At 37.4% G+C, this 25,883-nt stretch overlaps 3 protein-coding genes across 3 annotated transcripts in view; 2 read left to right on the top strand and 1 right to left on the bottom strand.

The window, feature by feature from the left end:
• Positions 1 to 2,194: 2,194 nt before the first annotated feature.
• Positions 2,195 to 9,009, top strand: LOC129360495 (fibroblast growth factor 2-like). Its single transcript, XM_055030775.1, has 3 exons — positions 2,195 to 2,960; positions 6,469 to 6,572; positions 8,248 to 9,009. Exons 1-3 carry the CDS (start codon positions 2,783 to 2,785, stop codon positions 8,431 to 8,433), a joined length of 468 nt encoding a protein of 155 aa, XP_054886750.1. The 5' UTR covers positions 2,195 to 2,782; the 3' UTR covers positions 8,434 to 9,009.
• Positions 9,010 to 9,392: 383 nt separating this feature from the next.
• On the bottom strand, positions 9,393 to 16,998 carry LOC129360489 (nucleoside diphosphate-linked moiety X motif 6-like). Its single transcript, XM_055030763.1, has 5 exons — positions 16,681 to 16,998; positions 15,320 to 15,523; positions 13,713 to 13,768; positions 11,691 to 11,745; positions 9,393 to 9,778 (listed from the first exon to the last, which is right to left on the bottom strand). Exons 1-5 carry the CDS (start codon positions 16,907 to 16,909, stop codon positions 9,402 to 9,404), a joined length of 921 nt encoding a protein of 306 aa, XP_054886738.1. The 5' UTR covers positions 16,910 to 16,998; the 3' UTR covers positions 9,393 to 9,401.
• Positions 16,999 to 17,653: 655 nt separating this feature from the next.
• The window catches only part of LOC129360484 (ribosome biogenesis protein SPATA5-like), a 110,108-nt gene continuing 101,878 nt past the window's right edge, over positions 17,654 to 25,883 (top strand). The window contains exons 1-9 of the mRNA XM_055030751.1: positions 17,654 to 17,885; positions 19,157 to 19,281; positions 19,657 to 19,814; positions 20,981 to 21,039; positions 21,161 to 21,887; positions 22,385 to 22,441; positions 22,560 to 22,683; positions 24,903 to 25,004; positions 25,144 to 25,297. Of these exons, the coding sequence (XP_054886726.1) occupies positions 17,720 to 17,885; positions 19,157 to 19,281; positions 19,657 to 19,814; positions 20,981 to 21,039; positions 21,161 to 21,887; positions 22,385 to 22,441; positions 22,560 to 22,683; positions 24,903 to 25,004; positions 25,144 to 25,297 (1,672 nt within the window). The 5' untranslated portion in view covers positions 17,654 to 17,719. The remainder of the gene's footprint in view (positions 17,886 to 19,156; positions 19,282 to 19,656; positions 19,815 to 20,980; positions 21,040 to 21,160; positions 21,888 to 22,384; positions 22,442 to 22,559; positions 22,684 to 24,902; positions 25,005 to 25,143; positions 25,298 to 25,883) is intronic.

Below are 25,883 nucleotides of genomic sequence, written 5' to 3'. Positions count from 1 at the left end.
AGATAACTTATAAGTTTAGACAAATATTTACTGTAGAAAATTTGCAGTTATTTTTAATGAAACACAATTTTATTTCTAATTGTTAGGATTTAAAATAAACATAAGCAAAAAAGAGGATGGATTGTTTTCAGTGGGATGAAAAATGTAAAAAAAAAAACAAAATAGCACATAGATTCTAACCTAATAACAAGAATCCAGATCTAAAAACATTGCGAGAGTTTTTAGTGTCATTCTTTGTGGAAATGCAATGCAAATACTGTGGAAATAAACTGAATTAAAAAAAACAAAAAACTTGTTTTCCCTATGTAAATTTAAAAACATTAGTTAGTTATTTTTCATTTTTTCAGCCAAAGTCATTCAGAGCCATTGTGAAATTTCCAAAGACCCATTTGTGGCTTCATAGCTATAGTTTGCAGACCCCTGAGCTAGACTCTCTAGAATTAGTGAAATGATCTAATAAAGAACTAATTACATCAAAGCAAGACTTTCAAGAGAATATTAGCTGATGTAAAAGTATTTTGAATATTTAATAAATGTATGCAAGTAAACACAATTACACGCTTGAAAGCTGCTTAATAGAAAGAGGAACTTTAAGGAACATGCTTGAATTGTCTAATCAGTGATGTAATGTTATAGTATTGCTGTTGTATGCAGAATTCCCCTTTTTGTACGTTAGATGTTTACGGCGGCAATGACGTGTGAACTTCCATTTTCTGTGAGAGAGCCTCATGTGCTAAAATTAGCTCAGTGAAATAAAAAGCTTCCCCAGCTCCACCAGGGCATTGCTGTGTGGTGACAGTGACGAGGCAGACGAGTGAGACATGACAACCACAAGGCAATGGCAGGGGAACTGGAATGGCACAGATCTGACTGACAGTTCAGAGCAACTCGTCTATACTTCATCTGAATATCTGGATTAGAGAATAATATAAAACCTTAATAACGTTACCAATTATTGAGGTATTTATGTTAGAAGATTGCTCCAAGAATCAGATACATCTGCCAGTCTGTAAAGGGGGCAGATTTTTTAGGTGAAACTCAAACTCCAAGTGGGTCTTATATGGCCAGAAATTCATTGTAATGTTCAGATCAACCTCACTGATTGAAACACAGCAGATAATCAGAAATGGGTAGTAACTAGTTATATTTAAAATGCCAGAATTTGCACAAAGCTATAGATCTCGTCTGATATCTTAAAATATTCAATCTTACTTTTTTGCAGAGTACCCTTGAACCAGATTACCTGAGTGATCTGGAAGATTGATATAACAACAGCAGAAACCATTCAGTGCTTTATAAACTATCAGAAGTATTTTAAAGTCTGTCCTCTGAGCTACAAGGAGCCAGTCTAAAGACTTTGGAACTGGGGTGATGTGCCCTGTCTTCCTGGTCCTAGTGAGAAGATGAGCAGCAGCATTCTGTCTCAGCTGCAGCTGTCTCATAGATTCTTTACGCAGACCTGTAAAGGAAATATTGCAGTACTGAATTCGACTGAAGATAAAGCACATGGATGAGGAATCCTAAAACTGTTCTTCTAGTAATCAAAGACCGGCGTTGTAATTGTCTTTATGCATTTCTGAAGGTTTAGGTCTGAGTCCATCACTACTCCAGATTTCAGGCCTTCTACTTTCTAGCTGTAATACACACATCCACACACTGATTTACTCTATAAGCATCTGCTCTGTCCTTGAATGGTTTCATAGTCACCTGGTGACATTGTAATGTAGAACTATGTCTCCTCTTTACATTAAAGATAACTAGTCTTATTACTTGTTAAAATATAAGCCATCAGAAGCATGTAGATATAAAAATATTTGTATTTTGAAACTTTCTTGTTTTCTGAAAGTTCGATTCTCCATCCATTTGTCCCTCCAATTACCATCCCGCCATCAATCCAAATGAAATAAATCATAAATTTATAGTAAACTTTCAAAAATTGTCAAAATAACTGAGAAACCTTTGTCTACATATGTTGTATTTCTCTGTTTGGTCAGCTTTTAATAAGTTACACTTATTCAGTGAGGCTTTCTTTTCTCAGCAAGTTCCTGAACTTTCTGTTAGAAATAGTTTATTATGAGTGAATTTCCTTCTGAGTCACTGGGATGGCTTCTTAAGCCTTCTTTTCCTGCTCTTGGAGTGAGTGAGTGACTGAATGAATGAAAACAGTGGTTCTGTTCACATACTGCTGCTGCTGGTTCTGGTTTCAGTTCTCTGAGACCTCAGTGATAGATTCCAAGCTGCCCGTCCCCCTTTCCCAACCTCTACTGGGTTGGCTGGTTAAATTGGCGAGGATCAGTGGGCGTGAGCATTGCATGTGTGTGCGTACATGCGTGTGTGTGTCTGGTTGCTCCTAGGGCGCATGCGAACTGAGGCCCAAAAGGGAAAGCCTTCATCAGAGATCTAAGCCAGCTGTACAGCTTCAACTGCAAGAAGAGAGTTGAACTGAAGGGATCTGCATGTAAACCCTTCTGCATGTACGCCACAGAGGCAGCCAGCTCTACAGGCTGCAGATCAAACAACTACAACTATGAGATTTGAATGATTCCAATCAGATTGATCCCTCAAGATTCTCAGGCCTTAAAGGGCACTTTCCACCCTGAGAAGGGGCTTCTCAGGAATACTGACCTCTGAGGTTAAGTGGAATCAGTCTGTGTGAAGGGTTGCGGAGAAAGGGAGGAGGGAGAAGTTTGTGGGAGGTGGGAGGTGGGAGGCCACGGCGGGGCTCCTGCACTTCTCAAGAAGGAGACGAAGCAGTTGTCAGGAAGCAGCTTGAAAGGAGGAGATGGCCACAGGAGAAATCACAACACTTCCCGCTGTACCTGAGGACGGCGCCACTGATGGCTTTCCTCCTGGGAGCTTCAAGGACCCCAAGAGACTGTACTGTAAAAATGGAGGCTTTTTTCTGAGGATTAAAACCGACGGAGGTGTGGATGGAATCCGGGAGAAAAACGACCCTCACAGTAAGTATTTCCAGTCTCATTCTTCTTGCTTTGGGCACGTCACAAAGCTTCTTTAAGGTTTTTAATATGCAACAGAAAATGAAAGGAGAAAGAGAGTCTTCCAGCTTATTGAGGTTAATTCTATATTTAATGCAGTAGAACCTAGGAGAGGCATGAAACCTCTCGATTAGTAAACTATTTTAAATGACAAAGAATTTGAATGGATGATGTTTTTAGTTTGTGTTTTCACCCTGCTGAGTCACTCACTGAAGGATTTACGTCACACAAGACAGCAAATTAAATTCCTCTCTCTCAGAGCCATCAGGACGATCAGAAATTTTAACAGATTAATTATAGTGAGTCAAGTCAGCTTTTATGTACCTTTAAGTAAAAACATATGTGTGCTTGTTTTGAATGAACAACCATGATGCTCATGAAGGCCTCCAGGTCACTGATTACTTGAAAGTATGCCCTGAACTTTCATTAGTGAGTAGGAGGGACTAGGCAGAGCATGGAACTGGACTTTTTTCCCCTCCTGGGAAAACACATGCCTGGCAGAGTAGTTGAAGATAAAGGGCAACCTGTCAGCCATGAGAAACCAAACAAGTACATTGTTTGGACACTTGGTAATTGTTTCTAAGATGTTCTTAAGTACTTCAGTTCTTGCTGTTCTCCCTTTCTTGGAGAATATTACTGTTTTATAAAGGAATGAATCCTCATTACATTGAGTATTGAACTTTTTACTCAAATGGTCTACTGTGATTTTAGTTCCTTGCATCAATGCTCCTTTTGTTAAACCCGGACAGACCTGCCAGACGAAGCTGGAAACATAAGAGAACATGTGATCCACAAAATACTGCTCTCCTCATCCCAAAACCCTCGGACCGGGACGTCACCACAGACTAGTTTCTGTATTTTAATCCCAAATGTTACACAGTTTTGATGCTGGTATCTGTCCTCCTTCAGGGCCGGACATATGTTGTAAAAATCAAACCTACAGCAGCAAACCTTATTTAGGCTAACACGCCTCTTTGATCTGTGACTTGAAACATCCTACCATCAAACTAACTTCAGACAAATGCATTGAAAGGCTTAATTTTAAGACAGATCCTATAATTTATCTTCTGAGGCTCCTGCTTCCTTTTTGGTGACTTGCCACACATGGGCTCCTGCTGCTTAGATGAGCAGTCTCTATGCTAACAAACAAACGGAAGTGGAGATGGTTTTCATCTGGTTTGGGCGAAGCTGCCACATGGTCACCAGTTGCGCTTTGGCACTCATCACCACCACTCTAATTTACATATGAAATGTCACACAGTAGTAGGCAGAACACAGAGGAACCCTGTTTGGCTTTAATGTAACAGTTTTTAAACAAAATCTCCATTATTGCAATTATAGGCACCCATGCTGATAATATTTGGAAGTTTTTGAAAAACAGGAAAGAACTTGGACTTCTTGCCTAAAATGTTGGACCATTCAGATTGCAGGATGTTGAGATGTGTTTAATCTCAACAAAGAACAAAAGCAGACTTTTGTTCTCTGCTTTTTAAGTTGAGGCATTGCATTTTCAGACAGCCTCTGGTTTGGGATGTTGTGCAACAGAAAGGATTTTTTAAAAATGTCTTTAGTTTGAGACAGATGTTAATGATGGGAGCAGCTGATAAGCCTCTCAAAGGTTAAACAAAAATGACTGAAATTCCATACTAGTTCAAAAGGATCCTGCATGAATGCAGAGCAGAATGAAAGAGAAGAGAAAAGGAAAGTTCAAATCCTCTCTTCCATCAATCATATCGGGCAAGGCTCATATTCCGACTCCAATGTCTGCTTTTTTAACCATATGGCCATTTAAAGAGGAGGAGCTCCAAAGCAAATCAGATGGATTAGCAGCGTTCGCCAAGAACAAATCTTGGACATGTTACTGTGTAACATTATCTCTGGTGGCAATGGTCATACAGTGAGCCCTCCACACATTCTCTAGATCAGGTGTCTGCAGCCTTTGCGAACCAAATAGCAATTTTTGCCCTCATGAAAAATGACAAAAAATTCTCAGGAAAGGATTTTTTTTTTGTAATTTTTAAAGAACAAACATTTCTCTTTTTAAGTTTTAAAATAAAGGAAAACATAAAAAAAAGATGACAGATTCTTTTTTCTTATGGGATCAAGAAAAATAGAAAGGATTTCTAGGATAAAAAAATACTGATAATTTTTTGTCATTCTGTTGTCAAATTATTCAGAAAGAAACTTATTATATGTACATTTGCAAACATAACTGTGAACCCCTAAAATAATCCATAAATATTTTGGACTTCTCTAAAAATGCCTATAGCTGTGAATTTCAGTAATAGTTCAAACACCAGATGTACCTTAATATGCATTAATACAAACAGTGGAAGCTTTCTTAGATCTAACTTGACCTCTACAGTCTTACTTATCTTCACTTTTAGGAAAACAGTCATTCAGCACTAAGGAAAACAAAAGACATTTACGTCTTGGCTGCTTTCTAAACACAAGCCAAGTTGCATATTATTTTGAATATTTTAGAAAAAAAATATAAAAAAAAATTTACAAAGTCAAATTTCCCACAAATAAGTTTAATAGTTCAAAGTTACAGAAAAATCTCAGAATTTTGAACCGTTAACAGTCAACTGTGGTTGGTTTTGGCCTCAGTTAATGTGGCCAAATAAATCCAGAGCCACAGGTAGCAAATCTGTTCTCCAGGTCATCCTGGGTTCTCCCGTAAGCCGTTTTCAGTTCATCCTATACATTTTCTATTCGGAATAATGGCTGAAGAAGGTTAACTTTGTGGCTGGTGTACCATTTAACTACAGATTTTATGGTTTCTGGCAGAGTCCACGGGGGTTTTATCCTAGATGCCCTGATCATTCAAAGAGTTCCTGATGCCATGCACTCTGAGAGAAAGACACAAGGTTTTCCTGTTGTCTTTCCAGAGTTTTCACACATTTATAAGAACAATTTTCTTAAATTGTTCTTGTGATTTTTTTTGTTTTAAAGAGCAGCAGTGAGACATCTCTCTTCATCATACTTATATCCCAGGGAATGAGCAAGTCATAGATTAGTATTCTAACATTTTATGATAGTCTAATTAACTTTAAACATATACACTGACATTCAGTTACAAATGTGTTTCAATCACAACTGCAGAAACAAACCAAATTTGTGTTTTTAGAAGCAACAATAGATTGCATTTGGTTGCATCACAAAATCACAGCAAAGAAAATCTTCATCTTCTGGGTCTTGTAATTGGATAGTTGTTTTTGACTTTATGATCATGTTTACTGCTGGGATGCCTCTGATATATCTTCCACATTATTTGTGTCTCTTGTGGCCAACATGGATAATCTTGAAGGAAATGGAGAGCATTCAGTTTGAATCTGAAGATGCGCTTTTATATTTTTCTTCATTCAGGAAACAGATAGCTTATTCTCTCCCTGTGTTTAAACATTCCACTGTGAAAGTACAAATCCTTTCTGTTTACTCATTTTAAATAAACTTTTACTTTGGTCTGCAGTAAAGCTTCAGCTGCAGGCGACCTCAGTGGGAGAAGTGATCATCAAAGGAGTTTGTGCAAACCGTTATCTGGCGATGAACAGAGATGGACGGCTGTTTGGAGTGGTGAGTGGCTATCTCTTTACAGATGTCATGTTTGTTTCATATAAAATTACTTAGTTATCCTGGTAATGTAATTAAATAATTGGAAAATGTTTTTCTATAAAGATCAGTTTGTCTGAATTACTTAGTCTTGTTCAAACATGTGATTATAAAATGTAATCACATGTCATATAAAATGGGATAAAAATGTTATTCAATTTAGTTTTCCTTTTCAAGGAAAGTAGACTGAGTAAGCATTTAAATGCTTACTTTTAAATACTTACTTCAAAAGTAAGCATTTAAATATGTGACAAGCACATGAATACATGTTAATTAGCTTTAAAAATGCAGATTGTTAAACCTGCAGAAAAGGCAGGTATAAATGAAGAGCTGATTACCCTTCAGCTTTTTTCCATTTTGTTACATTAATACAATTTTTCTAGGATTTTATGTGACACAACAACACATTTAGCATAGATTACTGTTAGTTTTCAAAAAGTTAGAAAATTGTGGTACTAGGTAACGTCTCATCAGAACGGACAGAAGCCACATGTGAGGTAAAAAAGAATTATCTAGTTTCAGCATACAGCTAGTTATTTCAGAATCTATTATAATTATAATAATTATAATAAACATACTTTTCAGAAACCTGACATCTCTTTTATACATTTTCCTGGGCTGCAGTTAATGAATTCCACCAATGTAAGCAAATTGCTCACTGGGTTCTGAAGTGCTGTTTCACACTAAGCTGATATATCTGATAATCTCCCAAACATTGGTGTAAATAGGCAAATACTGCTGCTCTGCTGCTTCCAGTGGCACTAAAGTGCAAAGTGGTGGTGATTTACAAGGCTTGATGGTTATAAAACCTTGTGCTGGATAATTAGAATGGGCATTTCCTCTTCATAATGAGAGGTTTCCTCTCAAGGTGATGTCAAGCTTGACTATTGTTTGTGTCTAAATTTTAAAACTTCTCTGTAATTTCAACTCATTATGATCTCTACTGAAGATTATAATGACGCAAATTTTGAATTAGAGGAAAAAATTCTCTCTTCTATAAAAATCTGATCCTATCCAAACAGTGAAAAGTGTCCTCAATCAATTCTAAATATAACTGGTTTATTAACCGCATTTATGTTGAGGCATGTTTATTCATTTATTCAAGCTGTGAGAAAGACCAAGACTTTGAGTTGGGAGTGTTTGCTATCTTTTGGAAATCCTTTTGGATTCGATAGTGGTCGACATTTTATGGAGAGAACTTATGGGAGCCGTTGTTTTAGCAATAGTAGCTGTTAACAGCACAAACCACAATGAAATGATAAAGTGAGGTTACAATAGAAACTCTTTGATCTTTTTTTTTAAAAATGACAAAAGGTAAATTATTACAGAACAATTTTACTTAAGTGTGGCTTCATTTAATTTTGTTTTTGTCACCTGTAATTACATTTCCATTCAGATGAACAGACAAGCAATTAACAATTAAAACAAAACTTTCATTTTCCTGGAAACCACCCTCCCCCAATTAATCTATAATTCAATCAATAAAGAAAAAAACACAGAAACTTGGTTTAGTTTTAATATTATTTTACTACGAAGAACCATGCACAAAAAAAAAAAAAAAAAAACTCAACAGAAACAAAATGGTTTTGTTGAGATTAAACTTAAGTAACATGACGACGCTCTGTCCCTTTTTCTTCAGAGACGACCAACAGACGAGTGCTACTTCCTTGAGAGACTTGAGAGCAACAACTACAACACCTACCGCTCCAGGAAGTACCCAAACATGTATGTGGCACTGAAGAGGACTGGCCAGTACAAGTCCGGGAGCAAAACCGGACCGGGTCAGAAGGCCATTCTCTTTCTACCAATGTCAGCAAAGTGCTAACTTGGGTGTCAGACAGAGAGAAAGAACGTCTTTTGGACGATGTGAAGCCAATGACCACAGTGTTGGATTGGCTTTGCCTAAAACAGCTGTGACGATCTAACTATTTCCTCTGGAACGTGTGTGATTAATCCAGCTTTAAATCCAAATGCTAACACCTATTTAAATGCATTACTCCAGGTTTAGTCCACAGAGAGCAGCCATTCAGCAGCTAGAGCCAAAAAACAAGGAGGTTAAAGTAAAACCCATATTTAAAATTGCAGGAACACTTCCAGACTGTTAATAGATAAAAAATAGCTTTTAAAGCTGTCTCTTATCTATGTAACAGAATTTGTGCAAAATCAGTCAGTTTAACTGATTTAAATTTGAAATAATAAATAATGCATTTTGTATCAACCACCACAAGGTGTTTCAGCAGCAAGAACAAAACCGAATCCTGAGTCGGGCTGAAACGATTAATCCGATTAATCGATTTTTGAAATAATTGTCAACTAATTCAGTAATCGATTAATTGTATACAGACTCAAAAGAAGCCCATTTGCTGAAAAAAAAAAAACACAAAAACTCAAGAGTAGTAATTAAGCCAAAACTGTAAAATATTTAAATAAATTTGGCATTTAAGATGAAAAACATCTTTGTCTGAAAATATTTTTTCCCCAAAACCTCTCAAGTAACAATGTTTTAACAGGGCATTCCTTTGTGAATTCACTAAGGAATGCCCTGTTATTGCTTTTAGGGAACAACATTTTTATTTTCTTATTTTAAAAAGGAATTGAATTAATAATTTTAATAGAGTCTTGATAAAAGGCTTAAATGGTTAAATGAAATCATTTTTTCAATTAGTTGATAGAATAATCAATTACTAAAATAATCGTTAGCTGCAGCCCTAATCTTGAGTAAGTGAAAACTACAGAAATTGCAGTACCTAAAGAGTCCCGGTTAACAGTGGGCATTAAAACACCAGCTGAGCTCTAAGATTTAGCAGGAAGCTGTCTGTGGTACAGCTGGTAGAACATCCCAGAGTAGACGGCCGGCAGCTCTTCCATGGTGAGGTCAATCTTGTCGAAGCCGTGCTCCAGGCCATGCAGCAGCAGGCGGGCGACACGGGCCGTGATGGGCGTGGTGCTGCTGGTCTCGGCCAGCTCACTCACACTCAGCCACTCGCAGCGCAGACACTCGTGCGGGCAGAAGTTGATGTCGTAGGTGAGCGGGCTGAGGCGGCAGATGAGGTACATGTCCGACATGTCGAAGGCACCCGGGTGCCGGTGCTGCTGCCGGATGCTGAGCAGGGACCTGAACTTGGAGCGCACCCCTGTCTCTTCAAACACTTCACGAACAGCGGTGGAACCTGAGGAAGATTTGCTACGTTTATATCACTGTGCAAAAGCTTCAAACCACCTCATTTCTTTACGCTTTGCTTTCTGCCACTCAGACTTTACTGTAATCTTTAAAAGTTGTTTTGATTACTCTAGGGATTTCAAATTTCTTTGTCTTGGAGTTTGGTTGCTTTTTCACTCGTTTTTCAGTCCAATATTCCTACCTCACCATCATATTGTGAGTTACCAGCGGGAATAATCTTCATAACTGAGGCTTTTACCCTTTAAAAAATTTATTGAAAAATAACATTTGGATATTTCAAAGTGGGCAGTACAGCTTGATAATAAAATCTCTGAAATTGGATTCTTTATGCCAAATTTGATTTCCAATTTTAAGTGATTTCCCCACCCCTTTAATTTTCCTTAAAAAAAATTTAATTACAGAAAATATCCTATAAATGGATTTTATTTAAATCATTTCAATAATTTTATTGAAAGCAATCTTGTTTTGTGGCCAGAATCTTTGAACTCAAAGTTGAAGTAATTTTCAGCTGTAAAACTGACTTGTCAAACAATGTGGTAGTTCTTGGGTGCGCTAATATCACTCAGGTCTTTGGAAACTCAAAGAATGCATTAATAAAAACATGCAGATTTTACAAAAGTTAAATATTCAGTAAAATAAATTTTGATTAATTGATAAAAAAACAATTTATCACTCAGCCCCTAAATCAGAAATGTATCTTGTAAGCTTCAACATTTGAAAAAGGACTCTGCCAAAGACTCCAAAATAAGAAGATCAAAAACTGTTGAAATGAACAAACTTTTATGTCATTTTCCTCAAAGTTTCTGACACATTTCTCCACTTACAGTTTCACTAACCTATGTCAGAAAGTAGGATAGGTGAGCCTTACAATCTAAAGTTGACATACAACTTGTAGCTCAGAAACTGCAGCTGAATCTAACTGAACAGTTAAGTTATGAATCATGAACAGTTAAGTTATGAATCATGTTTTTCAGACTGAATTGGCCAGGAACTAAAGATAGGATGGCTATTAGGAGCTTTCCGGGTTAATGGTTGATGAAATGCATTTCCTATGTCACAAGACCAAGGACCATCACTGAGGCAAAGGTAAATTAATAACTCCTCCTTAAAATCTCCAAAATATCAATTTATTCTAGATCAGACCTGGTATTTATGATTGAGGACTCCATAAACTTCAATGGGTTCAATGGTAATGAACAACTAACAGAGAACGGCTCTTCTTTATTTTGGTCTCGGTTTGAGTTCATTTAGGAGATTCACGTGTAAAACATCATCACATTTGGGTTTCCCACCATGTAGAGCTCAATCATATATTTATTTTCTTCCTTTTCTTCTGTTTATCTATTTATTGGGATCTTTATATTATTAGTTTTATTTGATGTTTCAGGTGTAGTACGTTGTGTCGGTCTGCTATTTAAGGCAGTTCCAGGCCACTGAACATATCTATTGACTTCTGTTTACCCATGAGTGAAAAAGTAACCAGGATCCAAAGAAACTCATACAAATTAACCTGGACCTCTTTCAGTAATTTCCGGTAACTTGATTTGCTTGGAAGCAACATATATAGAAATGAGGGTTGAGTTAAGACTTCTGCACAGAACAGTAATGGGGACATTTAAAGAATCCTGACATTTATAAATGTGTTTATATTGCTGGGGAGAAAAATAAGAGAGACGTATATTTAGATTGTATTATTTTTTTGATTGACGCTGCTTTTTGTGTGGAATCATGTAAATACTTTTAACGCTGCTTTTAAAATGTTCCAGTGGGAGAAACAAGATATATCATGTGTCTTATTTTGTACAGATAAATGAATGTATATGTTATACTTTAATGAATTTAGTTAGATGTACTGTAGTATTTTTATTTTATTTTTTTTTTCTGTTGAGTGAGACACTCACCGATATTCTCTCCTGGATCGGATAAGCCACCAGGAAACTTCCAGGCATTCTTGGTCTGGAATCAAAGTAGAAATCTGACATTTTACAGGAGTCGTGACAAAATGCCGCTGCTGGAAATGAATCGCAGTCAGAAACCATCATAAACATAGATTCACCTGCTTCTCTCCATAAATACTCCACATGTATTTTGTAGTTCAAATCAGTGCTGATTAACACGCAAGAAGGGGAAAGATTCTTCAACTGCACTGAAGCAACTCTGATGAAGCTGCTTCACCACACTCTGATATTTAATAACAGTATGCTGCTGGTTAAATTATGATGTCTGAGTGTATTTTTGTAGTTATCTCTTTGTTTTTTGTGAGGAGCACTAAAGCACCGCAGCTTTTGTTTTTATGTTAACAGGCATTGTGTTATCAGAAGTAAAGAGATTCTGTACTGCTTGACTAGATGTTTGTGTCTGAGCTTGATCGCTGTCACGCATCCAACACCAAATCCACCAGGAAATTGTTAATAAATTACACAGCAATAACCTTTACATAATTGACCAATTGATCTGTCATTGTTTGCGCTGACGGAACGGTCATGACGTCTCAGTTTCTTTCCAGTAAGTCCACAATCCCCTCCTGGGAACTTTCTACTGCCAAGAACTTGACTTACATACCTCATTTCCAGAAAACATGGCTCAATGAGGAGCAAAAGAGATAAAAGAGTTGAGTCACTTTTCCACCTCCATGTTCATCCTTAAACTCTGTAGTTAAACATGTCTGCAGTCAGACCTTCACATCCACTCATCATCAACATTAATGTTCTGTTTTTAGAAGCAGTAGAAACCCAAAAGGAAGTATGAAAGGTACAAAATGTGAATTTTGCACAATAGGTCCCCTTTAAACAGGCAGGTGCAGAAACTCACAGTTCAGGTCAGACAGAAGGTAACAAGCAGAGCTCCATAAATACACAAAGAGAGGCAAATGATGATTATGTTTTTCGTAAAATAGCACTCTGCTTCTAGTGGATCCCATGAATCAAAATAAGATCTATGTTATGGGCTCTACTAAATCTAACTGTTTATGGGCTCTTACTGGCTGTCTCCTAAACTTTATAGGATGACTAATTTCTCTGAAATTACATAATTTAAGAACTGGATTTTGCAATAATTTTCCCATGTTGGAGGAGACCTTACCTATCAGACAGAAAATTTACTCGTAGCTGTACAGGAATGATTTTGAAAGAGTTCCATTGAAGCTGAGGGTGAGAAGCAGTGGGAGCTGTGGATTGAGAGAGTTCAATCTGCAGCACACATTCAGCTCATGTAAACAGGCTGTTTGCTTCTTGGAGCAAAGTGAGATTTTGAAGGAGCCCAATGTCTGTGAGGACATCCACCCCCAGTCTGGATAAACACAACCAACACAGGTCAATAAATAAACAAAACTAATCATCTACATTTTTAGTAACAACAGGATATCTGATTTTCTGGCTCATTTTTCCTACTAATTACCAGGCCTGAATTGTGGACCTGGTGAAACTTGCTACTCTGTGCTGCTGGACTTCCAGTTTCATATCAGAAACATATTATTTAGTTAGAATAATTCTGCTGTTATGCTGTTACAATAACAGCATAACAGAATAACAACCATGTAGTTGTTGTGTTCTAGTGATTTTTAATAGTTGCAGATGCATCAAACAATACTTCAGAGGTCAGAATCGGCAGATCAAATACTGAAAAATATAACTTTTTTTCTCTGTTTATAAATTGCATTAAACTAAAAACTCAGTCTATTTTCAGTTGGATTCGAGGGTTATTTGTCTCTTTCAAATGAACTGAAGCAAATTTTTCTCTTTTTTATGTTCAGAAAAGAGAACATGAAAATTATGTTGAGATGCACCAATCAGAAAAAAATGATTGATGCATCTCAACAATATTAAAGGCGTAACTGCATTTTTAGAGGATATTGAAAAAATAAAAACTTGGCTGACTGCTTTTAGACACTCCTGTAAAAAGGTTTAATCAATCAGGGGATCTACCTTATTTTTATCTTGGACTACCAGAACTTTTCCAGTGGACTCATCAAGGACCGCACCTATGGGAAAGAAATTAGAATAATCACCTGTTAATTTTAAACACGGTAAAAACACTCGCCGCCGCATTACATGGGCTGCTAAGTAAGAAAGAAGCTTCTGTGAGAAAATATTTACTGGAAGGTTTTTGGGAGATTTTATCAAAGAGAGCTGAGTTCCTGCAAAGTGAACAACCTTTCAGCAGCGTGAGTTTCAGTCACATCAGTTCAGTTCATTTCAGTTCAGGAATCCTTCCAACTCCACCATCAAGTGATGATTAGTATTTCTAATATTGTATCAAAAATCCTTGAGTGACAAAATATGAATAGAAAATTGATTACTAAAATATTCATTAGCTGCATTTGGTGGTGAAGATACATGTTCATCGCCAAAGGATGAAATAATAAACCAAATGTCTAAAGGTTGCATTTCTATGTTCTGTTTTACAACCATTGAGTCTGTTTCACTCTAGTTTCATTAAATCCATTCATCAATCCATCAAACAATCAATCAAACACTAACTGGGAAGCAAATTATTATTCTAATAGGATCATTTTTGTTTTCTGGTCCTGAAGATGAAGGAAAGACAGTAAGGGGGGAAGCTCATCTATTTTCTCCAACTGTCACCTTTTCTACTAATCAATAAAGAAAGCCAGCAAGGTAAAACACCAAAGCAACTCCAGAGACAGAAGTTGTAATACACACAGACATATAATTTGTGAAAAATACTGGAAAAACATCTTAATATTTTCAGAGCTAAAAAAACTGAGTGACTCAACTACTGAGACAGATGTCAATGTCCAAATTTAATGTTTAACATTTTTTGTCCTCCCTGAGAAGGTTTATGTTTTCCCTGCAGGTTATGACTAAGAGACGCAGCAATGTGCTGCTGATGACAGAATAAAGGAGGTAGAGGAAGGCAAAAGGGCCACTGTGTTTTCCGGTGACTCCGTCCGACTGCGCAGGACAGGCTGCGCTGAATGAATGTCACACATGTGTAAAGATGAATGGGCTGTCCTAAAAGCTTGACTTGGACTTGGAAGTGGAAATTGATGTCATCCTCGGTTCTTGTGCCTTATGATGCAGGAGGAGGCCTGTTCAGGGAGGCTATCATTAGTAGACCTCAACCCCTGAGGCAGGAATGAAAACAAGAATCGCAACATGCAAATCTGTGTATTTGGGTTCTTTAGTGTTTCATATTTAAATGTCACTTTTGTTTTGCTGGAAGCAATTTTTTCCAACAGAATTTTGTTCCAGTTTTTGGCAACACAATGGGGATTTTTGTTCCAAGAGGATGCTCTGGACATGTTCTGACATGCTACCATTCAGCAAAGACAATAACGTCGCTCTGCCCTCTGCTGGACGATCATAAAACTGTCAACCATAACTTACATTTCTTATTTCTTAAAGCTGCTATTACATAATAAAAATAGAACGGATTAAAAAATAAAAACAAATCAGAATATTTGATTTTGCTTTGACATGGGACTTCCTAATCCACATTAATTTAGAAATGAAGGAGTATTGATTAATTTTCTCACAAAACAAAAGAGTTCTGGAGTATAAATCCCTACCTGCCACTCCAACCTGATGAGTAGCAAACCCCGGCAGCCTGCTTTCTCCCTCTCCCAGCCACAGAGCCAGCATGGTGTGGTCGCTTTTGGCGTGATGGAAAGTGAAGCCGTGAGTCGCTGCTGCAGCGGCGCATCGACTCAGTGAGATGGGAACTTGTAGCCACACCGCCATCTTCCCTTCAGCTTTCCACTGGACCAGATAGTCTGGAGAGTTCAGATAACAGGGATTAACGAGAATCCACGAATTAAATTGAACTTTTACGAGCAGCAACACCTTGTCAAGCATTCACAGCCTTCTTTTTTGTAAACATTTGTTCAGTTATTTTAACATTAGCAATGAGGGGTAGGCGGTCATGATCATTTATCATGATATTTTGTGGAACTAATGTGATAAGGTCAACAATTATGATGAAAAGCTATTGTAGCTAACAGTATGGCTCTAAGCATGGCACTGCAAGCAAATGAGGTGGATTAATAGTAATTGAGAAGAACTGGTGTGATTTGTTACTGTGGAATATTCTCTCTGTTGTCCAGACATTGAGCTGTTAGCATGATAGAGCAGCCATTAAAAAAATCAAACAGCAACTGTCTTCAAGCGGAGGCTTCTTCACATTTGTTGCAAGACTGATTGATACCAGTGATCCTTCCTGTTCACAGCATAACCATCCACAATGACTCTTTGAAGGCACTTGGATGACATGAGCTACTAGAACATTTAATTTCCCTTTGGGATAAATAAAGTATTTTTGAATTTAACTTTTTTTTTTTTTTACATTTTGTAACCTGCTGTGGTTTCAGGGATGTTTTATGTTCATTGATGTTCTCTGACAGAAATCTGAAAAAAATATTTACAAAAATAGGGAGGTAATTGGCTGTTAAGTATTCTTGCAATAGTGAGATTAGATTCCACATAGTTGGACTTTATTTACTATGTGACTATTAAAAGTGAGTAACTGTTTCCCAGTTGGTATTTTTCAGAGCAGCTGAAATTAGATGTGAAGCCGGTTCATTAGATTTTGCTGAAATAAACTGAACTGACTTTAGTTCAGTTAGAACTAAACTGGAGATGTATGTATACACACACACACACACACACATTTTTTGCTCTAGAGTTGATGCTGCATTTCAAGAATTTAATTAAAGTTTTCTTCTTTTTTTTAGGATTTTTTATGAGTGTTAAAGTTATGAGTGTTCCCAGTGTCACTCATAACTTTGCGTGCAAACATTTGCAGTAATAAACATCTATTACCAGTAAAATATGAAACCTGTCTTTTGCGTGTCTTATTGGGTCTCAGCTCATTCAGGGATGTGCCATTTCAATTATATTTGAGTTAATTTTGTCGAACTCCAGGACAACAAACCTTTCAGCAACCTGCTGAATGCATCTTCGCTTATGTCCACCGGGAGTCCGACCTCAGCCAGGTTGACTGTCACACCACCGAACCGGTCCACTCTGCCTGTCAAACCGCCGGGTCCCTCCAGGTTGTGGAGCTGAGAGCAGGTGACAGCGCATGAAATCGCCCGAACTTTACAGCCGAACCGGCCTCTGAGCAGAGGGGAAATTCTGGACAGGAAGGCATAGGTGGCCATGTTGCAGAAAACCTAAAACAACGAGTGTTTATAAACTAAACGTCTTCACTTCAACACCAACATGTTAGCGTCATTTTCAGTGCAGTTGCATAAAGTCCAAACTGGATATTGCATAAACACCGTAATGATCAATTTAAGTGGGCATCGGGAAGCTAGGTAAACGTCACATGCTTGTAGCAAAACTCTTATCATGATGCCAGTTATTATTATTTTGCCTATAAAATTGGCTGTTAAATATTCTTAACGTAATATTTTACAATTCGGCTAAATATACAAACTATCCTAAAGTAAATGTCAACTGAATTACAGAGAGCGCTTCGGACTGAGTGTCCACGGTAGCATAAACAGGCTAACCAAAAAGCCTAAATAACTGTTGTAAAGTACAGGAAATAAAGATACATGTGAGATAAGAGTCATCCCGAATATAAGACTGCAGATTAAAGGTGTTTTAAATACCATTAGAATATCTTATTTTAGTTTCTAAAATGTCAATTTCAAAGAATATCTAAAATAATAATGCTACTTCAATGGAGTTTTGCACATTTCTTTTTTGAGTTGGAGCCACTCCACTAGCTAACATTTGCATGAATACATGAATAATTAATTACTCTTAGTAAATTTATTTGAGTTAAATTAGATTGGATTCGTGCATTCAGACATGACCACACAAATACAGCAAAAAATTGGCTAATTACTTCAGTGTTCTTACGGTAAAAAGAGGCGGGACTAACCTTTAACCAGGAAGTGGATGTTCCGCTTCATGTTTACACATGTTGCCTGATTCACGTGGAGCATATTTTTACTGTAATCATGTCTTCTAAGAAGATTAAGAGCAAATCAAAAAGAGCGAGTGAGGGAGGTAATTCAGTGCTTCAGAAGGATGAGTCCAGCAGCCTGCAAATATCTGGACTTGATGGAGGAGGATGCAGAAGTCCCGACTGCAACTCTTTCTCTGTTATGGATTTCATTGAAAAAGGTGAACATTTAGACCAAGAGTCTGACCTTTAACAGCTAACGTTAATGCAAACTGATGAGAAAATGGAGTTATTTGTAGAGTTGATCTGATGGTGAAAGATGCTCCTCCAGCTGGACCCTTGGAAGGATGATGAAAGATCTTATTTTATGAGAAATGGCAGAGATAACACTCTATTAATTAGGATTAGAGGACTAATGTCTCAGCCAGATCTAGAGAAACTCATTCATGCGTTTATCTTTAGTCGCATTGATTATTGTAACAGCGTCTTCACAGGTCTGTCCAACAAATCAATCAAACAGCTGCAGCTAATCCAGAATGTTGCTGCTCCTGTTCTCACTAAAACCAGGAAGATAGAGACATAACACTAGTTTTAAAGTCCCTCTACTGGCTCCCTGTAGCTCAAAGAATAGATTTTAAAATACTGTTGTTAGTTTACAAATCACTGAACGGTTTGGCACCACAATACATCAAAGATCTGCTGTTGTTGTATCAACCTTCCAGACCTCTCAGGTCTTCTGGTTCTGGTCTGCTCTGCATCCCCAGAACCAGAACCAAGAGAGGAGAAGCAGCTTTCAGCATCTATGCACCAAAAATTTGGAACACACTTCCAGACAACTGTAAAACAGCAGAAACCTTGACTTCTTTTAAATCGCAATTAAAAACACACCTGTTTAGAATTGTTTTTGAAATGTAATATGTAACAATGTATTGTCTATTATATGTTGCATGACTTTGTGTTCTTGTGTTTATGATGTAAAGCACTTTGAAATGCCTTGCTGAAATGTGCTATACAAAAAATTTGATTGATTGATTGATACTAACATAACATAACAAGCTTTGACATGATTACTTTAGCTTATAGATGTAATGGCGTTTACAACCATTGTAAAGACTGCAGAGCAAAGTGTTGTCTTGTGTTTGGTAAACCATAAAGTCATTGATAAAGAAACTGGCTGTTCAGAGTGGTGTGTTCAAGCATGTTTAGGGAAAGTTAGGTGGGAGGAAAAAATGTGGTGTAAAAAAAGCGTCCAAGTAACAGAGATTTCTGCTCCCTTAAGAGAACTGTAAAGCAATGTAATTTTTTCTGACAATCTTGACTTTTACTTTAATTTATATTAAAATGTTTTAATATAAATATTTCTAATATATTAGATTCAGTTCTAAGATTTGTTCTGTATGAATCTTTACAAGCTCCTAGTAAAAAAATGATTTTAATTGTATTTAGTAGTTTAATGCAAACACTCAACTTTTTTCCTCTTTTCCCCTTCTAGCTGATGATAAAACTCCTAAAAGCTGCAGACAGACGTTAGCCCAGCTGAGCCTCAGTTCTATGAAGTCGGCCGGCGTTTGTATCGGGAGACCGGTCCTGCTGACGAGTCCATCGGGACAGCAAGAGGTAACCTCTATATTATTAAATGAGTCACAAATAGTTTAGGAAAATATCTGGGGAAAATTGTACTTTATGTTAATGTCCTCTAGCTCAAAGTGTTAAAATTGCAGGTAAAATATTGAAAACCATCCAGTTTTTTTCTACATTTCTTTTTCAGTAAGCTGGTGTCTGTTTAAATGAAGGAAAGGCATTATGTTTCTTTTGACTTCAATAAAGATCTGATTATTTTGGTTTTGTAACTGTTGAGGATAACATGTTGCATCTTATTTGTTACTTTGTTGTAGAAGCTTGAATATTCACTTGGATAAATTTGACTCTCTGGACATTCTGTTCAGCTTTGACACCTTCTCAGCATCATTGATCCTGTTTTCTGTTGTCCAGGTGTGTTTGGGTTGGCCTGTTGCATCGTTTCCAGGTGGAAAAGTTGGCCTTCAGAAATGCGCTCTGAACAATCTGAGGGTCAAGCCAGGGGAGGTGGTGATGCTGCACCCGGTAATGGGTCCTGTGGTCCAGATTGAGGAGTTGGTTCTCTCTAATCGGTAATTTATCACAACAGAAAGCAGAAGGTGCTATTGGTTTTTATTTGTTGGGATTTTTAACTGCGGCATTTAGTGTGTGAGATTTTCTTTTTTTCCCTTTTTTTGAAGGATTGGGAATGTCAGCTCCTCATGTAAAATCTATTGTATTGATGTTAGGTTTGAATAGTTTTAGCACCATTTCATATTTATAAATTGTGATGTGACTTTATTGTGAATAATCATTATATTTGTAAACCAGGATATATTTGGCCGCATTTCTGAAATGAAACTTGATTCCAAAATAAATGAATAAAATATTTAGGATCATACTTTCCGGAAAATTGAAACTTTGACACAAAGGTAGAAAAAGTTTAAAGTCATTTTCAGTTTGATTATTTTGAGTAAATTCTGCCATCTGCTGGAAAAACATATAATGGCAGTTTTAATTTAAATTGGGACTTAATTTTTTTTCTTTTAACTCCATTTAACATTACTCCAATCATATTATTTTTATTGCATCTATTGGCCTGAATGACAAAGATAAATAATGATTTCTAAAATAAAGCTCCTCCCTGAGGTGAGGGACTCCATGTGTTGTTGAAAATACTGTGCACAAATAATGACACAAAGAAGGAAGGAAGTCTAAACTTGGAATCTGTCATCTTTATAAAAAGTCTGTTTTACTCTCAAGGAAGAAAAATAAAACTTGCTTCAATGTGCGAATGCTACGCAACTTTTAGAAAAGTTACAACTCAATCTTTTAGATTAAAATCTACTATAAATAATTTGTTTTTATTTTTAAAGAACCACAATTTTATTTGAATTTCTGAATAAAGATAAACCTAAAATTTAGCAACACAAAGATGGATTTTTTTCTGTTGAATGGAAATTGTGTAAAAAAAAAGATTCCAAATGAAAAACAGATCTAAAAACATATCATTACTACTGTTAGTGTCAATCTTTGTGAAAATTCAATTCAGAAGTCAAAGGAAGATCAAAGCTGTTAAATATCTGTGTTTGTTATTATATCTAGATTTAGCTGGTTCTTTTTAATCTTAGTTATTAAGCGCCATTGTGGAAGGTTCAATACTTGCAGCCTGTTCTAAACCATTACTGATTTCCTTCTAATTAATAGAGATACATTATGTTTCAATGTATGACTAATGTGGTTTTAACATTTTATCTAGGTCAAAAGATGACACACTTGATGGAGATGAATTCAAGAACTTCTTAGTGCGGACCTTAGGTGAGTTTGTGTCGACAGTATAATATGTTAGCTGTTTTGCATGTCTGCTGACTCGGTCTCAGTGTGTTGCCTTGTGCAGATTTTTTTCTCTGTTGGGATGACTTTATTTCTCCTCCACCAGCTGGGAGCATCATCTTGCCGGGGAACATTGTCTCTTTGAGTTATTTCGGCCGCACCTGCAGCCTTCGGGTTGAGACCATAAGAGGAGAAGACGGTGCCACCCTGCAGAGAGTCCATCCTCCTCTGGGAGCGGTCCCCGAAACAGAAGAGGCATCTTTGATGAACTCTACATCAGCTGACCTCTCCTTGCAGCTCAGCATGCTCACTGTAGATGACGACATAGGACCAGGCACAGCTGGAGAGCCAGGTCCTGCAGCCAGTACCCCGCTCCGCGCCGCTCCTCTCTCCTCAGTCTCATCGCTTGTCGCTCCTCTCACTCCTTCCTCCACCTCAGAAAACAGCTTCATTAGCTCAGAGCAGCCTCAAAATGCACCAACAGCTCCCCCTGGTGGATTTAGCAGCTGCAACACGTTCTACTATGTCACGTCTTTCACCAAAGTCCAGTTTAACAGTAAAAGAGGGCAGAAAGACCTGAATGAAGAAGCCTCCAAGTCAAAGATTACGTACAGCATGATCGGTGGTCTGAGCAGCCAGCTGGATGCCATCAGAGAAACCATCGAGCTTCCTCTGAAGCGACCCGAGCTGTTTTCAAACTACGGCATTCCTCCTCCTCGAGGCGTTCTCCTGTATGGGCCACCAGGCACGGGGAAAACTATGATTGCCCGAGCCATAGCTAATGAGCTAGGTGCACACATGGTGGTGATCAACGGCCCAGAGGTCATCAGCAAGTATGGACTCATGGCTCAGATTCTCTGCATCGACAGTTGGGGATTTATTCAGAAAAGAGGAATTTCAATTTAAACAGCATGATTTTGATTGCAGTCTACAACTTGACATAAAGTAAGGCTGAATGCAGTAAAAGTAAGAAATTCTGCCACAGGTTAATTCTCTTCCGGAGAGAGTTAACAGTCACTTAAAATCAATTTTGACCATTTCAATGAAAAATAAACTCCTAATTATGCATTGTTATGAAAAAATGTGGGGATCTCTTTGCTTTGCATGAATTTCTATGTTTGCACAATTGCAAGCAACTGGAGGGACTGCCTGTTTTACTGCCATGGTGGTTGCAGGCCTAAGCACACACTTATTGTTTTTAAAAGTCTTTGCAGTTGAGTCTAAAACTGGTTCCAACCTGTTAATAGAACTGTTCAATTAATTATTAAAATTAATATGAATTTATTGGGAATAGTGAGTAGATGTAAATGTTTTATTTGAATTTTTTCAGATTCTACGGTGAAACAGAAGCGAGGTTAAGACAAATATTCACAGAGGCATCTCAGAGGTAAATCCAAGCAGTTCACTGTGAAATATGTTAACATTAAATGGCTCCAAGCAAAAAGAATCATCATTCCTACTGTTCAGACTGTATTCTTGATAAATACCCAACCTTCCTCTGACAGGCAGCCCGCGATTATCTTCATCGACGAGCTGGATGCTTTGTGCCCAAAGCGAGAAGGAGCTCAGAACGAGGTGGAGAAACGAGTCGTCGCTTCTCTCCTGACTCTGATGGATGGCATCGGATCGGTAGGTCATCTCAGATCAGGTGACTCTCAACAGAACTCCAGCTCTCAGGACTTTCAGGTGTAAAAAATGATGAGAGTTTGGTTAAATATAACCTGCATTAAACCTAGTACATGTGGGTTCCTGAATGCTGATTATGAAGGACTTCATATCTCTAAAAGCTTCTCACTGAAAAATGCCCCCTTTCACTCCTAGTTGTTAGTAGTGCCAAGAATGCTGTGCAACTTGGAACAAAACTTCTGATGAACACATTAAAGAAAAAAATTGTTTATTGAGAAATAAAAAATATATTTATATCTGTGAGCTGGTTGCCTTGGAAAAATGAAGATTTTGTTGTCTGGTGAACCTTTTCTTGGTTGTTTTTTCCACCTGCGGAATATCCTGAAAGACTCAGTAATTACCAATTCTCAGCTTTCTGGCAGAGACCACCTGATTTTTATTTAAAATATCTTGATATTTAAAATACATCTGTTTCCACAGAGCTTTGGGAGAGAAATTACTTACAGTGACAAAAGATCCAGAAATTTTACTCAAATTAGAGTAGTTTTTATTCATAGTTACTCAACTAACAGTAAAAAAGAGCAGCACAGTAATAGAAATACTATTACCGAAAGTACATTTTTGTGAACAAAATTTCTCAAGTAAATGTTACCTCCCAACTCTAGTTGCTTCTCAACAATTTTTGATTAAATGCCAAATTAAGGTAGAATTTTTGATCGTTTTTCAGTCTGAGGTTGTTCTCTTCCCATGGTCCAGGAGGTGCTGGTTCACTAGATGCAGACTTCCTGCTGCTGTCAGGATTCCTCATCAGGAATGTAGATTGTCATGCAGAAACCATCTCTGCAGGCTGGATGCACTTCAGACGCTGTGGGTTGGATCTCTGGGGTGTTGTTTGTGCTCTAATGAAAGCAAAGATCTTCCCCCTGAAATACACACACACATCCCAGAAATTTTATGAAAGAAATTACAGATGGTCGCCTTCAGCTGGTCCAACATAACTGAATTTAAGTAGAACTGCATGTCCTCGGGAAGAAAATGCCTTCATGAGGATTAATAGTGCCTTGCAAGTCGAGCAGCTCACGCTCTGTGGCCGCCCGTCTGCAGGACTGGGGGATCCAGGGTCACCAGGACCGAATGCCTTCTGGAATGCAGAGAAACAGTTCCTGCTCCTCAGTGTTCTTGTCTGCAATGCATTTTATCTGTTTGACTTCTCCCTTCGGCATAAAAACGTTAGAGAGGACAAACAACGCAACTCATCTTGCAGGCAGACCACCCCAGAAAATGCAGGACAGGATGTAGTCAAGTTTGAATCTCAAGATGGTTAAATATTTTAATAACATGAAACTCTGAAAATCAGTGAGGGAAGTTGGTCAACTATATTCAGACGGTTGAATTATTTAAATACTTTTTGTTTCGATATGAAAATCAGAGAAGTTGTCTCATTTTAACTTCATAGCAAATTGGACAACAAGTTCTCAGACTTAAGTGGACTCGTTTATTAAACTTGGGTAATTTAATTGGAACAAATTTAAATTTCTCTAGTCTGTTGACTCAATGGGGCTACAGTCAAAAACTTTAGATTTGTGCATAAATATGAAGAAGACATAAGAAGATGAATATTTTTCTAACTTTTTTGATAAGTAAAATCCTAAAGGTGTTCTGTTCATTTCTATTTAACCTCTCCGACTCAATACTTACTAGTTTCAGTGAGGTTGAACGAAGAGCCTCTGTGAACATAAATAAAACAGATTCTCGATTTTGGGGGCTGGGAGGTTTAGGTCTGGACTTTTACATGGCCGTTCTGGTTTAGATATGATCTCATCTAAACCATTCCAGCAGGTCATTGTTCTGTTGCAAGACGAACCTCCAACTCATTTTCGAGTGTTTTCAGTCTCTTAACAGGTTTTCTTCAATTTCCATATATATATATATATATATATATATCCAGAAATTTTACTATATATATATATATATATATATATATATATATATATATGATTATGTATAAAATTATATATACATAATTTTATGTATATATACATAAAATTATATTTTTTATTTACAACTTTTATGATATAAAATCACATTATAGTTCTTAAATTTAAAAATTTGTTAAAATATGTGATTGTTATGTGACAAGAAAATAACTATAGTTGTAAACACTTTTGAAGGAGCTGTTTAAGATGTGTTTATGTTATATTAAAACACTTTTATGTGTCCAGGAGGGTCACTCAGGCCAGCTGTTGGTCCTGGGGGCCACAAACCGGCCCCAAGCCCTCGACCCTGCCCTGCGCAGGCCAGGACGCTTTGACAAGGAGTTAGAGGTGCGTACAAGCTTTTTACTCATGTCTAAAGTCATGGCTGCTGCTGCTGAAATTCAGCAGTTCAGTTTTTCCAAAATGTCTCTCCCTGGAATCTCCAGTTCCCCGTTCTTACCTGTGATCCATGCCGTGTTCTGGTCAGGTGGGAGTTCCTGGTAGTGCAGAGCGAGCTGACATTCTGCAGAAGCAGCTGGGTCTGGTGCCATGCAGCGCCACCACAGCGGAGCTGACGCAACTGGCAGACGCTGCTCACGGATACGTCGGAGCCGATCTTGCCGCTGTCTGCAAAGAAGCAGGCAAGTAAAACTTGGAGTGCTTCTACTTCCTCACCTGGTCTCATGGACAAGGAATGGATTTTAAGCCGGTTTCTTGGTGAGAGTGGGTGTCCCCTGTTTGTGGAGTCACAAGCAGAAGCCTAAGTAAACGATGGTTGTTAATCTTGTCCTTTTTAAAGGAAAGGTGGCGTATTGTTAAAAATGGTTAAGCTGTCCCAGAAAGTAGCTCCCTTTATATTTTTATTTTTTAGCTCCTGATTCTGGTATATTAGCAAAACTAAAACACATTTAAAAGGCTACTCAAATTACTTATTTTCCTTGTGTTTTTTTCTTTCTTACCTTCTCTCTTCTGAAATTTCTTTTTTACCTTCCACCCTCTCTCTCTTTCGTTTTGTTTCTTTCCTTTCTTATTTGTTGTAGTCTTTGTATCTAAAAAAGATACAGAGACAAAATGTGAACTTTTGTATTCATGCAATAAAAAATAAACTCTGTTCCTTTAAAAATCTAAAATATTAGTTTCTGATCATCATATCAGGAACTTTGTTCAACAGAATAACAAAAAAGAAAGAAAAAAGAAGAAAAGTAGTAAAGCCAATTTGGAGCCCTG

This window comes from Poeciliopsis prolifica, unplaced genomic scaffold, assembly GCF_027474105.1.
Source record: "Poeciliopsis prolifica strain line A6 unplaced genomic scaffold, Auburn_PproV2 SCAFFOLD006, whole genome shotgun sequence".
Lineage (NCBI taxonomy): Eukaryota > Metazoa > Chordata > Actinopteri > Cyprinodontiformes > Poeciliidae > Poeciliopsis > Poeciliopsis prolifica.
The sequence above is the reverse complement of the archived record's forward strand: the minus strand, read 5'-3'. Positions and strand labels throughout refer to the sequence as shown.